The sequence below is a fragment of the Triplophysa rosa genome, linkage group LG1 (genome assembly GCF_024868665.1).
Source record: "Triplophysa rosa linkage group LG1, Trosa_1v2, whole genome shotgun sequence".
NCBI lineage: Eukaryota > Metazoa > Chordata > Actinopteri > Cypriniformes > Nemacheilidae > Triplophysa > Triplophysa rosa.
In genome coordinates this window covers 16,992,159-17,007,031 of record NC_079890.1, presented here as the reverse complement: position 1 = coordinate 17,007,031, position 14,873 = coordinate 16,992,159, and the positions used below count along the sequence as shown (strand labels likewise).

At 38.0% G+C, this 14,873-nt stretch overlaps 1 protein-coding gene across 2 annotated transcripts in view; it reads right to left on the bottom strand.

Annotated features, from left to right (window-relative positions):
• apba2b (amyloid beta (A4) precursor protein-binding, family A, member 2b) overlaps positions 1-14,873 on the bottom strand; it is a 103,828-nt gene continuing 88,955 nt past the window's right edge. Inside the window, exons 9-14 of one of the 2 annotated variants that reach the window (XM_057342976.1) lie at positions 10,628-10,813; positions 5,247-5,426; positions 4,263-4,475; positions 1,951-2,070; positions 1,713-1,853; positions 1-1,362 (exon numbers count right to left, since the gene is read on the bottom strand). In XM_057342976.1, the coding sequence (XP_057198959.1) occupies positions 1,291-1,362; positions 1,713-1,853; positions 1,951-2,070; positions 4,263-4,475; positions 5,247-5,426; positions 10,628-10,813 (912 nt within the window). In that variant the 3' untranslated portion in view covers positions 1-1,290. The remainder of the gene's footprint in view (positions 1,363-1,712; positions 1,854-1,950; positions 2,071-4,262; positions 4,476-5,246; positions 5,427-10,627; positions 10,814-14,873) is intronic. The other variant, XM_057342985.1, reaches the window with a different exon arrangement.

The window sequence follows — 14,873 nt, the reverse complement described above, 5'->3', positions numbered from 1 at the left end:
TGGCTTATATTACACTTTATTGTTATTTTCCCATAGTGTCATTTTAAGACGCATGCAGACAGGTATTCATGTTCATGTGTTATTAGTTGTTTGATGTTCCTTTTTTATTACAATTCATTTTCAAAAGCTTTCTTACGCACTGGTAAGGCTTTTGGTCACAGTGTCTTCTTCAGGATCTGAAGGCCAAAGCCTCACAAAGATAAAATAGGACTAACAGTGATTCTACATGGACGGTACTAAACAAGGTTAAACGTTTATGTACAGACATTCTAATACTGTTTAAGGAAGTGGACGCACTATTAAGAACACCATTACATTCACCACAGACTCAAATGAGTTGTAGCTGGGCTTACGCACAAGGAAAAGCACACGTAAAAAATAAACTCTTACGTTTCATACAACATGTACGTACGCGTTTGAAAGGAATTTCATTTACAGCATGGCAAGGGAATGTTGGATTACAGCATGGGAGGCCTGCAATTGTTTACATGTGGTATTTTACAAAAGTTTTGCTGAAATCTGTGTACAAAAACCACTCTCAAAATTTGCTCAGTTCAGTCTTTAATGCCTGCTAGACATTTGTTTATTCAATGATGAAGGCTGGCTGGTTTTCCTCCGTTGATGTGTCTGATACACCTGTACTAATTTAGCAGTTTTAAAACTAGTATACCACATAATTGTTTGCTATATTATTTACTGTAATAGGTGTAATGATCTACTACAATATACAGTATAAAGGCCATGAAAACCAGGACTACGGTTATTGAAATATAAGAATGTGGTACACTTGACCAATGTGCATTTAAGATGTTTCACGGGTTCACTGTAATCGGTTCATTTTTGGTGATAAACAACATTCTGGAATGGCCCAATGACTTTATATTGAACTCTCTGGACTTCTTAATCTGGCTTTTCCATTCCTTTCTATTGATATTACGATTACATATTTACAAAACATCTCTCCAACAAAATCCACACATTCATAATTGCAAATAAATTAAATAAGGGTAGCAAAAATTACATGTACTGTACAAAGCCCCCCTCCCCCAAAGACTTGTGCATCAACTCAATCTTTCATATGACTAAACACACTCCCCAAGAGCAGACATTACAAATCAAAAGAATCCACGTTATCCAGAAATGACATACACCATATCTCTTAAGTAACGTTAGCGGACTGCGAGAGTGATGGGAATTATTTTTGGTGAGGGTGAAAGGAGAACGTTGAATGCTGCATTCCAATACATCTCTAAGCTCTGTGTGCCCAGGGCTGAAGTCCACCACTTTACATCATATATACATAGGAGTCTCCTGCCCTGTTAAGAGTCTAAACATGGCGGCTGGCATAGTCTTCATGTGGATCTGTTTTGAAAATAAAAACAAAAGATCTTATTGTATGAATGAATGTTATATGAGTCTAGTGATTTGAAATGCACAGATGACATCATAACAGAGGCACAAAAAGTTTAAAGGAATATTTCACCTTCTAAATTGACTTCTATTGTATGGACACAAAACCAATGCAAGTCAATGGGGACCAACGGTTTTCTGTTATCAACATTCTTCAAAATATTTTCTTTTGTGTTTGGTGGAAGAAAGAAAGTTATATGGGTTTGAAATGACAAAAGGGCGTGTAAATAATGACAGAATTAATATTTTGAAGGTGAACTATTCCTTTAACATCCACTGAACTGTTATTGGTAAATGCTCACCTCGCCCACTGAATTAGAGAGGGCTTGGACGATCTTCTCATGTGCCGTGGCCACGACACTTTGTCCATTTATTTCAATGATGCGATGACCAACCCGCACCCCTCCTCTCTCTGCGATCCCTCCTCGCATTAGACTGCAGATCTGGGGAACGTAAAAACAATGAGATTTACATGAACAATCAGAAGAAAGTGATGTTTCAGATGTCCTGCTTCTATATCTTTGCTATGGCCATACTCACAATGCCATTCTGCACACTGAACCCAAGCTGGTACTTGAGGTCTGGTCTTTTAATGAGAACTGTGGTTACAGGAGGGCAGCTCACAATGTTTAGCTTCACCTGCACTTGATTTTTCAGGCCCTGATGCAAAACATAAAAACACGTGTGTGATTACTACCTGCATTGTATGTGTTACACTGTATTAAAGGTCCAGGGTATGACATTTAGGGGCATCTAGCGGCGATCACAGCTCAACCACCCCTCCCTTTCGAAGCAGTACGGTGGCTGACACACAACGAAGATGTCGTCATGTTTTCGCTTCTTTTCCAAAGGAGATAACGTATTTACGAAACGCTCTGTAGAGCGATTTGTCTGTTTAGGGCTACTGTAGAAACAACATGGTGAATTCCATGTAAGGGGACCCTCAGTGAATGTAGATAGAAATTGCTCATTCTAAAGAAAAAACATAACCCTTCATTATGTGTTTAGGTCTTTATACACCTCTAAAGACATTGTTATGTAAGGGATAATGTACAGGCAGCTGATTGTCATCGCAGAAATAAGCCTCGACAGTGTGATCTTATTTTGCAATAACAGCCGGCTGCTTGTACATTATCCCGCTTATTACACGGCTACTTGCCACATGAGAAAAAAACTGGACATGAACTGTGAATTTGAAATATTTTATTAGCTCATTTTTACTGAATGCAGACCTTCCGCTAGGAAAAGCCATTTATTTTTGGTTTTAAGGTAAGAAACGACGTTCAAATGTCATGAACAGGCAAATTGGTTTAATCATTTGTAAATGTAATGTCATATATGTTGTTAAAAGACATACAGTATCTCACAGAAGTGAGTACAGTAGGAGTGCAAGGTCTCTAACATCCACCAGCTCTGTGATGTCGTCATGGAGGAGTGGAAGAGGACTCCAGTGGCAACCTGTGAAGCTCTGGTGAACTCCATGCCCAAGAGGGTTAAGGCAGTGCTGGAAAATAATGGTGGCCACACAAAATATTGACACTTTGGGCCCAATTTGGACATTTTCACTTAGGGATGTACTCACTTTTGTTGCCAGCGGTTTAGACATTAATGGCTGTGTGTTGAGTTATTTTGAGGGGACAGCAAATTTACACTGTTATACAAGCTGTACACTCACTACTTGACATTGTAGCAAAGTGTCATTTCTTCAGTGTTGTCACATGAAAAGATATAATAAAATATTTACTCAAATGTGAGGGGTGTACTCACTTCTGTGAGATACTGTATTTATATTTCATTTGTCAAAAAAAACCTGTCAAAATGGTTTGCTGCATCCGGGTTACCGTGTTATTAGTTATGAGCGGTTGTTAACTGGTAATAACGAACCTGAAAATGTCGCGAATCAGAATCAAGCATTCTAACGAGCCGTGTAATAAGTACATTATATTGCATTTCTGTCAATAGATCCTCCAAAAAATTACACATTGGACCATTAAATACAATTCATAATAAAATATTATAAAGATTATTTTGCTTTTATATGGGTCTTTTAAATAACTAACTATTCAGGGTTGTGTTTCCCGAACAACGACATAACTCACTGGTTGACCACCATAGTACGATGGATCATTGGGGAAATTAACGATGTAGTAATGACTGTTTCCCGAAACCGTAGTAACTCTGTAGGAGATCAATCGTTTGAACCAAGTTGGTTCAGCAATCTAGTTGATGACGCCATACAGGTGGTGGAGTAATGACGTCTACTAATAAATACGTTCAGATCGAATTAATGTCAAATTCTTGCTGCTGTAAATAACATACATTGCATTTAACGGCGACTTTAGTTATCCTATTTTGTTATCTGTTGTTTTATTTCACGATATTTCATTCATTCATAAGTTTCCTCCTACTCACTGCACCCAGGGATTCCCCAGGGTCCTAGTGCACGTCAGTTCAAGCGCATGCGCACTTTTATCAAAACAGCGCTTGTATTTTCTTAACAAACTAAAAGATGTCAAATTAAATTTATTTGTATTTCGAATTATGGATATAGAATGCGCTCCATGTTGCTTGCTTAGATTGCTCAAAGGCATGATGCATGTAAGTCTACATGTCATAATAAAAAGGAACTATGCTTCTAACCACAGCTCTAGACCTGTAGTTACAACCACGCAACTTTGCGATGCTGCTTGCGATTGATCGTTGGAACGATGGTTTCGGGAAACACTTAAATCGTTGAACTATGCCGGAACGACGGAACTTGCGACCATAGTTGGCTAACGATGCTTTTGGGAAACACACCCCAGAATAGCAGATAGATTCATGGCCAAAGCCATAATCAAGCTTCTGCACACCTTGATGATTCCCTGACAGGTGGCGAGAGGCAGCCCCACCAGACTGGTGTTGTTGATTGACATGATCTGGTCACCGATACTGAGCTTTCCAGAACGGGCGGCGGGGCCTCCGTTCATCATGTTGGCCAGGATGACAGTGGGCAGAATGGAGCCCCAGCCAGACTCCACAATAACTATGCCCAGAATCTCTCCCTTCTGTTTCTCGAGCTGCAACTGTGGAAGAAGATCCAGAGTAATGACTGTCAATAAAGGGATGTACTCAACGCAGTGGGGAGCAAAGCAATTAAGGAAACAATTTGACTCAATTGATAACAGGAGCCTGAGAGCTTGAGGGTTCAATCTAGCACGAACATAAGTGCTTTTACATAATGGCATAAACTACCTGTCTACTTTGTGTTTGGAGGATTTTAAAGTAAGATACAGGTATAAAGAACAGCACTGGGAATTCAACATTTGCTTGAGGTAAAGTGGTATCGGGGACATAACGCACAGCAACATAGAAATCTGGACTGAGAAAAGAAGACTATTAACTTTCAGCCGTAAGAAAAAGCAAGAGTTCACCCAAAAAACTAAATTCTGACATCATTTATTCACCCTCACGTCTTTCAAAACCTGTATGACTTGCTTTTCCGTGGAACACTTGGTTACCAACATTCTTCAAAATATCTTCTTTTGTGTTCCGCAGTAGAAAGAAAGTCATACTGTACAGATCTGGAACGACGTGAGGGTGAATTAATGATGACAAAAGTCATTTCTGGGTGAACTATCCCTTAAAGCCACACATTTATACTGACCAGTTGCTGTGGATACGAGCTTAAATGTCACATGGTATTTGAAAACATTCTTTCATTTGAACTCAATTGCTGTTTCAGAGCTACAATTTGCCATCTCATCACTCTATTTTCCAAAATTCCATTTCTGTCATCCAGATAACAGCATAGACAGAAAGAGCATACTTCACAGAGAATGCTACTAGCAGCTGACCTCTTTGCAGTTGTCAGAGTTCGAGAAGTGGATGAGGTCATCATTGTACATCTCTTGTGTGTTGATGATGTCACTGTACTCTTTCTGACTCAGGTCCTCCGGGTTGATGCCGTTGGCTCTGAGGAATTCCTGGTAGGCCACACTGAAAGCCTGACCAATGGACTGTGCAATGAGCTGGGCCTGGATGTGTGTGAGAAGAAAAAAAATTGCGAAACAACTGGAAAAATCAATGAAGTAATTAATACATCAATTATTCAAATGTAATTTTTTAATCAGTGACACTTGGTTGGCGCTGCAATGTGATGGCACACCAGTTGAGCTATAGGAGCACCTGTTTTACGAGTTAGAGAAACTAATAGCTTTTTCTTGCCTTAGGCATAAATCTAACCACATTTTGTGAGATTCATTACTAAAACAAAGAAAAAAGAACTGCCAATGGGGAAAGGAAACGGAGTAAAAAATCTACTTAATTCAAGATAAACAAAGTACATTTATTTTCCTTTTTTGCTGGAAAATACACATTTAATATTTTATTTCTACTTACACAAAAACACTTAAGTGCATATGCATTCTGTATATAGAGTATGCCGACCTGCATTTGACAAGATCGGCAAGAACATTCATATTGCAGATCAATACAACAGATAAACATTATGTCATATCTGACTTGTCTACACTTCATCGATTTGATGTTTTGTCAATCTGCTCATTCATGTAGTGCTGTATCATTGTTCATTGATTTCACACTCCAAAACAGGTTCACACTTTAGGACAGTTTCCATAACCGTCAACTGTCTTGTGCCGGCGATGGTGTTCATTATGAAATTTAAACACGCTGGTCTATTTCATGCACTGCGACTTCTTTCAAATCTTAGTAAATAATCTTCTGCGGCACTAGAAGAGGTGCAGGATGCAGTCTATTATATTGGCCTGTCAGCACTAGAATTTTAACAAGGAAAGTGAGAAACAGTTCATTCTCTTTGTTTACAACTGAATACTATGGCTTCTGATTTAATAGTGTCCCTCGGGCAATGTGTGCAGGTAGGGGTCATCCAATAATAAAACAACATCTCTACATGTGTGTAGGCTTTGAGTGTTTGATGAGAACAGGAAACACCACTGATGTATATAAATCAGCTGTGATAACATCACAAAAAATAACACACTGACAGCGAGCGGTCTGGTGTTGATGACAGAACACCAGTAATTCAACCCATGGTTAAGGAAAATGAACCCAATCATTGTTTAAATCAGTGGTTCTCAACAGGGCCAGCTCCAGGCATGGGCAGGGGTGGGCTGAGCCCACCTAAACGTCTGTGCACCCAATGAGAATAAAAAAACAACACCAAAAATTGCAGTATTTTCTATTGGTTGAAAGCAACGTCACTCTTCACTCACAGAGCGGGTTTAGTTTGTAACAGAGATAATGGTAGAAGCAAAATAATGTGCAAAGGAATTTTAGGTGCACTGCACGCTTGCTTTGAGTTTATTATATACAGCATGTAAAATTACTTGTGCAGTAAAATCAGATTCATTTATTATAACGGAAGTAATCAGTCTTATTTTGTGAAGGAGAAGCGAGCGTTAACATTAACAAACAGCTATTATTTGCTTGCAATATTTAGGCAAGATTTTAACTTATCGACCGTCAGGAATGACTGAAAGATCCAGCTTTACAAATAAATCTGTCTCCCTCCATCTCAAACACCCCAATAGTGAAGGTGGTAGCGAAACACTGAGCAAAAGAGTTTAGTTAAGGCACGCTGCGCGCTCACAGACCGCAGATATGATCATTCATTAAAACGGGAGTTTTTTTGCGAAATTTAACAGAAGTCAGTGATCGTTCAGTGATGGGGAATGTTCTTAGCCCGCTTTCTTTATAGGCTTCTATTTATTATACATAACCGCTTTATGCGTAAAACATCAATAAAATCAAACGCACACAATTACTATATAAAAATCATTTAAATCCTGCATGTATTGAAGTCATATATTGCAGTGTTTGTTAAAAGTCACCCAACAGCAATATCAAAGACTGAGAGCATAAAGCAGGGTTATTTCATAAATGTGACCCTGGACAACAAAAACAGTCTTATGGGTCAATTTTTCAAAACTGAGATTTTTACATCATCTGAAATCAGAATAATTAAGCTTTATATTGATGTATGGGTTGTTAGGATAGGACAATATCTGGCGGAGATACAACCGTTTAAAACTCTGGAATCTGAGGGTGCAAAAAATAAAATAATTGAGAAAATTGCCTTTGAAGTTGTTAATCAGGGGCACTGTAGCAGGCCATCTATTCCCAGAAATAAAGTTTTTATATATTTACGGTTTGAAATTTACAAAATATCCTCATGCAACATTAGGATACTTAATATCCTAATGATTTTTGGCATAAAAGAAAAATCGATCATTTTGACCCATACAATGTTTTTTTGTCTTTTACTAAAAATGTTCCCGTGCTACTTAAGACGGTTTTGTGGTCCAGGGTCACAAATCATCTTTTTAACTTTTTCTAATACATGTAGGCCTACAAACAATAGTTTTGTGTTGTTTAAAACTAAATATAAACTTGTTTTGTTTTTTGCGATATTTCAGTTTTCTCCAGTTCTTTTTCGGCAAATAAAAACAACATTTTTATATGACATTTGAGGGAAATGTTGTCAGACGTTCACAGAAATAAACAAAAACGATAAATTTTCCAAACCACATTCTTATCTTATCAGAAAAAAAGAAAAAAAATGGTTTCTTAATTTCTTTCTGGTTGGGGTATATGCCCACCCAGGATACCTGCTAGCCCACCCTTCTGCACCTGGCAGGAACCGGGCCTGGTTCTCAAACGTTTTCGTTTGTAAGGCCCCCTTTGTGTAGAGTGCAAATAAAGATTTATAATCTTAAACTTAGAATTTTATTAAACCAAAAACATATTCAGTTATACAATGCTGAAACATCAATTCTTTTGGTTGGCGGTCTTATTTTCTGATGTTTGATTGCATAAAATCTACGATAAATTTCTATATTTCATAAATTGCCACAAAATCTGTGTCCCACCCCCCCCGGATCCATCTTGGAGCTCCCAGTTTGAGAACCGTTGGTTTAAATTATATTAAACACTCTAAAAAAGGCTGGGTTATATTTAGCCCAGTGTTGGGTGAAACTAGTTACTAAGTAATTCGTTACTGTAATTTAATTACTTTTCCCTTGAAAAAGTAAAGTAGGGCATTACTCTTATTTTTTCTGTAATTTAATTACAGTTACTTCTGATGTAATTAAACGAAATACTCTGTGTAATATATGTGTGTGTGCAATAGTGGAATTAACATCAAAATTCAAAGTCTAACTTTAAAATCCATGCTTTAATGTATAATTCTCACATTTGTATACTTTGGTCAGTAAATAAGAGTACTTTATGTAGTTTTATATTATTTCTTTGAATGAATTAAAAGAGCCGTTTCATGTCTGTCCTTAAATCACTTAACTAATCAAGGCGGATATAGGATTGTGGTGAGGGGGGCGTGGTCTATCGAAGTCTGGAGAGAAAGGGACAGGAAACCGGCGGGAAGTAAGTAGGTCAAAGGATGATCATAAACACCTGTCTCTTGTTTCAGTGATTGGCGAGAAGAGAATAAAAGTCGGCACAAGAGGAGGACAAAGGCAGAGGAAAGTACGGCTGGGCAACGAGATAGAGAGCGATCGCGAGGGCTCGAGAGAATCAGGACGAAACAGAGGAGAGAGAGCGAGCGATCGTGCCAGGAGGCAAACTTAACTATTATTTCCTTTTGCTTTGTGTTTTGGACATTAATAAAACCTCTTACCAGCCACGCCGACCCTGTCTCCTTCCTTCCATTATCTCGAACGTATTACAAGGATATAGAAAGTAATTAGTAATAAGTAACTAAATACTTTTTGGAGAGAGTAATTTGTACAGTAATCTAATTACACTATTGAATATGTAATTAGTAACTAGTAATTAATTACTTTTTCAGAGTAATTTACCCAACACTGGTTGGGTCAAGAAAGGCCAAACCCAGCTGCTGGGTTAAATTAACCCAGAAAAAAATCATATTTTGACCCAGCATTTTTGGTTGCAACAACTTAGCATAGGTTAATTTACAACCCAATGGTTCGCAATTCTGAATTAAAAATAACCCAGCATTTTTTTAAGTGAAAATGCCCGTATTTGACCCAACGAGTTGATTAAATAGCATTTTGGGTTGAAACAACCCAGCATAGTTCATTCAAGCCCAACAGATTTTACACAGTCATGAGTTGAAAGAGATCAGCATTTTAACACACACACAAATGCTTGGTTACTTTTAATCCATGTGTTGTGTCAAAATGGACAAATATAGTTGCTGGGTTGTAAATTAACCTATACTGGGTAGTTTTGACCAAAAATGCTGTGTCAAAGATATACGTTACCGGTCAAAATTTGGGATCACTTGACAAAAATGTTTCTCATGCTCTTAAAAAATTTGTATGTTTTAATGTTTGAAATTAATTGTGTGGACAAAAATTGTGCCAACATATTAAAGGTTCAGTGTGTAATTTTTGGGATGCTCTATTGATAGAAATGCAATATAATATACATAGCTATGCCTTCAGAGGTGTATAAGCTTACACAGTGAAGCGTTATGTTTTTATTACCTTAGAATGAGCTATTTCTATCTACATACACAGTGGGTCCCCTTGCATGTAATTCGCAATGTTCTGTCAGCCGTCGTAGTGTTTCGAAAGGGAGGGGTGGAGTGAGCGGTTGGTTGCAATTCGCAACCTTGCCGCTAGATTTCACTGACTGGACCCTTTAATTTCTGTCTAGAAATCTACATTTTTATTAAACAATTAATTGTATTATTATTTTGAAATGGATTACTTGGACAAAATAATGAATAAAAAGCAGCCAATAACAGTCCAGCATAGATGGAAATTCCTTTACTGTTTAAAGCGTCCCACGTTGAGACATCAAGAAGCTGTTAAGCAATTTAACAGTTTAAATAACTGATGCACACCAGATGTTCACATCTTTATGAATCAGATATTTATGGCCATAATGAAGAAGGTTTTGAAAACAGGCTTCGTAAAAAATAAGGAAGTGCAGGGCTAACTAAAAATGACTCATTTGTGAGCGCGCACAGACACACATTCACACTCATTGGCTTGTACATCAAAGGGTGTAATTAGACAGCATGAGTGAGGAACAACTGCAATGCAGAGGAGAGTGTTGTGGCGGAGAGAAAACTAGGACCATTAGAACAGGATTATGTAAAGCTGGAGCCAGAGCTTCTGGTGAGACTGCTGTCTGGGTCGCAGGTAAATCTGAAGCTCCCTGTAATATATATTAAATATATAAGACATATGTTTATTTTATCCATACTTACATCCTCTGACTCAAAGACATGGCAGATCATTTTGTACTGCTTCTTGCCCTCAGTAGCTCCAGGGGTGGTTTCGATGCAGTCTTGTGAGGCGGTGCGTGGCATGCGACGTCTCGCCATCAGAACCACAATGTTTCCGATGTCAGCGATGTATGAGATTGTGCGTAATGCATTATCCATCATGGCCTCCTACAAAATACAAACAAAATAAGCACAGTTACTTAACATTCTGTAGCAATGCCCCAATGACATTTCACTTGACATGAGCGGAACAAAGATGGTTCACATAAAAATGATTCTGTCATTATGTATTCACCATAACCCGAATGAGTTTCTTTTTGCCATGGAATGCTAAGAGAGAGAGAGAGATTTTTTTTTTTTAAAGGTTGTGCTCTTTTCTATGCTTTTACTTGCTGGCTCAAGATTTCAAGCACACAAAAGCACCAAAGGCAGAGAGGCTTCATTTTTAGGTATACTGCCGCTCTTAAGCCACTTCTTTAACATTGAAGTTCATCCCATTTTTCAGCATTTTGATCCAATTGGACTTGCAGTACATTTTCCTAGCAACAGCCCCCTTGAGCAACCTGCAGTTAAGCATCTAACCTTCAAGGGCACAATGGTAATATGCCTTTCGGGAAGCCTCACATTCTTTTAGAACATATTTAAAAAAACTCCAAGCTTACATCCTTGGGTAACTTGACCAGATATTTAAACAGCAAGTTACCACAACCATCCTAGCTTTCTAACAGTAAGATGACCTTGTATGTGTCATCAAAGAGTCATTGAAATGCCCCTCATATTCAATGCACAGGATATCTGAGTGTAAGCATGTATGAGGTGCACTCTGTTTCATATACAAACATCATAGCCAGCAGAGAGAATTAATGGATCATATACATCACACATCTCTTTTACCCTCCTCAGTAGGAGCACAGGGGAATTTCCAACAGCATTTCCATTCAGTCCACACACCGAGGTGTACATCATGTGCTGCATATTTACATTTAATAGCAGCTCTTCTTTAAATTATAGGGCCCAATGTAATGATCTGTGTTTACTTCAAAGACTGGGAAAGACATTGTCAGGCACAAGCTATCACTGCTACTATCATTTATCATAAATATCTCATCTTTATTTTATTTTATGCACATATTTTATGTTTGACTAGAAGCCATCTGAAAAACCTGCTCTCTGTTCTATTCACTATAACTACATATGCATTTCCTACAGGAAATAACAACACTTTCAAGGCGGAAAAGCTAGAATAGTGTTAAAGAAAGGTAACATTAATATAGTAAGCTTGTGTTTTTTTGTGAGTTCTTGTTGCATCTGTAACTGAAAATCTGAGTTGCTTTGCAGTTGTCATGACACCCAACATGCATGTTGATTTCAGTCAGCTACATGCAAGAACCAACACATAGCCTAGTTACTGTGAAATTAAATATGGTGGAATACAAGGGAGCTGAATAACTTGTGATTGACAATATTTTTAACGGTTTATTTCTAATAAGTGCATATTATGTTGTGTAATTTAAAGCATCCTTTGGTTCATTTTGTATGTAAACTTTAATTTATTTATAAGTATTACATGTCATTTGAGTTTGTTAACACTTTCTATTAATAAACAAATTGTAATTGTTTTAAGTTTTTTTAAAAGGTAATAAACATAATAAAAGAAATTATAGAAACAAGAATGAATTACCATGAAGAATGTTCAACAATTAAATATATAAAAAGTATTAAATAAATATTTAAAACGATTTACATATGAATTGAAACTAAACAAGTAACTGTCATGGCTCTGCTTCATTTAGTCATGTGTTTCTTGGTCCTGTAGCAGAGTCATGACAAAGCCTTTGGTTATGTGTGGAGAGAAACATATTATTGTCCTTTTGACAATAATATACGTTCTCTCCAGTGTCTCGTCTCTGTTCCCGCCATCTCGTTTCCTCGTTATCTTTCCCTGAGTGTTTCATTACCCACACCTGCCCCGTGTCATTATCCCTCGTTTGTCTCTCCCTATTTATACCCTCATGTTTCTTTGTCTTGTGCTGTTGGATTGTACTCTGTTCATTGCGTTCTGTATGTCCTGTAATTCTGCGTGTATTATTCCTCGAGTTTCTTGCCTTGTCTTGCCCTGCCCGTGTTTGTGAGTTTAAGTTTTGGATTTTTTAGTTCTTGTTCTGCCCCATTGTGGGAAGTTTTTGTTTCATGTTTAGATCTTAGTTCTGTTTCTGTTTTTCCCCCATCGAGGGTGTTTTGTTTTGTGTTTTTGTATAATAAAGTATTTTTGTTAACCCCTTACCCACCGCCTGCCTGCATCTGGGTTCTCTGCACCCCACTCGTGACAAGTAACACTTCAAATTTCAAAATCAAGTAACTTAAAAACATATTAAATAATGTAACTTTTTTGTGTTAATTGATTTTGTTGTATTAACTTTTAAAGTGTTTTTTAAATTGCCCAACATTGTTTATTTTAATTTATTATTGTTTATTTTAATTAATTTATTACTTTTATTACTATTTTATTTATAATACTAATTTTAAACCATAATAAATCATAACAATAAATCATCATTCAGATGTTATATTATATTGAAAAAATTATATTGAACTGACTTAAAACAATCTAGTTGTATTTTACAACTCAGTGTTTTAAGTCAGTTCAATATAATTACCTCCTGGACAGCAACCAGTCTGGTTTCAAGAGCGGTCATTCCACTGAGACTGCGCTGCTCTCTGTCATTGAAGCCCTGAGACTGAGATCTCTAACTCATCGGTACTTATCCTACTGGATCTATCTGCCGCCTTTGACACTGTTAACCACCACAAACTCCTGTCGACCCTCAAGGCTATGGGTGTCTCTGGAGTGGTGCTACAATGGTTCAGGTCTTACCTCACAGGTAGATCATTTAGAGTATCCTGGAGAGGAGAGGTCTCTGAGTCCCAACATCTCGACACAGGGGTGCCTCAGGGCTCAGTGCTTGGTCCGTTGCTATTTTCTATATACATGACATCCCTAGGCTCTGTCATTCGGAAACATGGTTTTTCCTATCACTGCTATGCGGATGATACACAACTCCAACTGTCATTTCAGCCTGATGATCCGACTGTTTCTGCACACATTTCAGCATGCCTAGCTGACATCTCGCTCTGGATGAACTACCATCACCTGCAGCTGAACTTTGCTAAAACAGAACTGCTTGTAATCCCGGCCGACACAAAGATTCATCACAACTTCTCCATTCAACTGGGCTCATCAACCATCACATCTTCCAGAACGGCCAGAAACCTGGGAGTGGTGATCGACGATCAGCTTAACTTCACTGATCAGGTTGCCAGCACCACCCGGTCCTGTAGATTCATCCTCTACAATATTTGGAAAATTAGACCTTTCCTATCCGAGCATGCTACGCAAGTCCTAGTCCAGGCTCTTGTGCTGTCCAGACTGGACTACTGTAATGTGCTACTGGCTGGACTTCCAGCTTGCACAACCAAACCTCTACAGATGATCCAGAATGCAGCGGCAAGAGTGGTCTTCAATGAACCGAAGAGAGCGCACGTCACCCCTCTCTTCATTAAGTTACATTGGCTCCCTATAGTCTCTCGAATCAAATTCAAGACTCTGCTCCTGGCCTACAAGACCACCACTGATTTGGCACCCCCCTGTCTTCATTCACTAATGCAGACTTATATACCCGCCAGATCCCTACACTCTGCAAATGAACAACGTCTTGTGGTGCCATCCCAAAAAGGTAAAAAATCTCTCTCACGTACCTTCTCGGGATCGGTTCCACATTTATGGAATGACCTGCCCGCTGCAAGAACCGTCTGAAAACACATCTCTTCCGTCAACACCTGACTGATCAATTCTGACTTCTATCTCTTTTCTACTCGTTCAAAAACATTTTTTTAACTTAGGCTATATGATACCAGTTTTCTTTTATTGCACTTATGCTTTTTGTTCTCCTTATGTTGTTCCAATTGCTTCCATTGTTTCCCTCATCTGTAAGTCGCTTTGGATAAAAGCGTCTGCTAAATGACTAAATGTAAATGTAAAATAATTAAGTTAATTTAAAATAAAATTACAGTTCAAGTACAAATGGTGTATTTAAGTTGATCAGGCTGATCTATTTGCCTAAGTTTAATTCTTTGGATCTTTCAAATGTTTACAATATTGTCTTGCAAGCAGTGTAATGAATCTTTAACACCCAGCCAATAGACACTCAGTCGCACTTTGCACATGAGA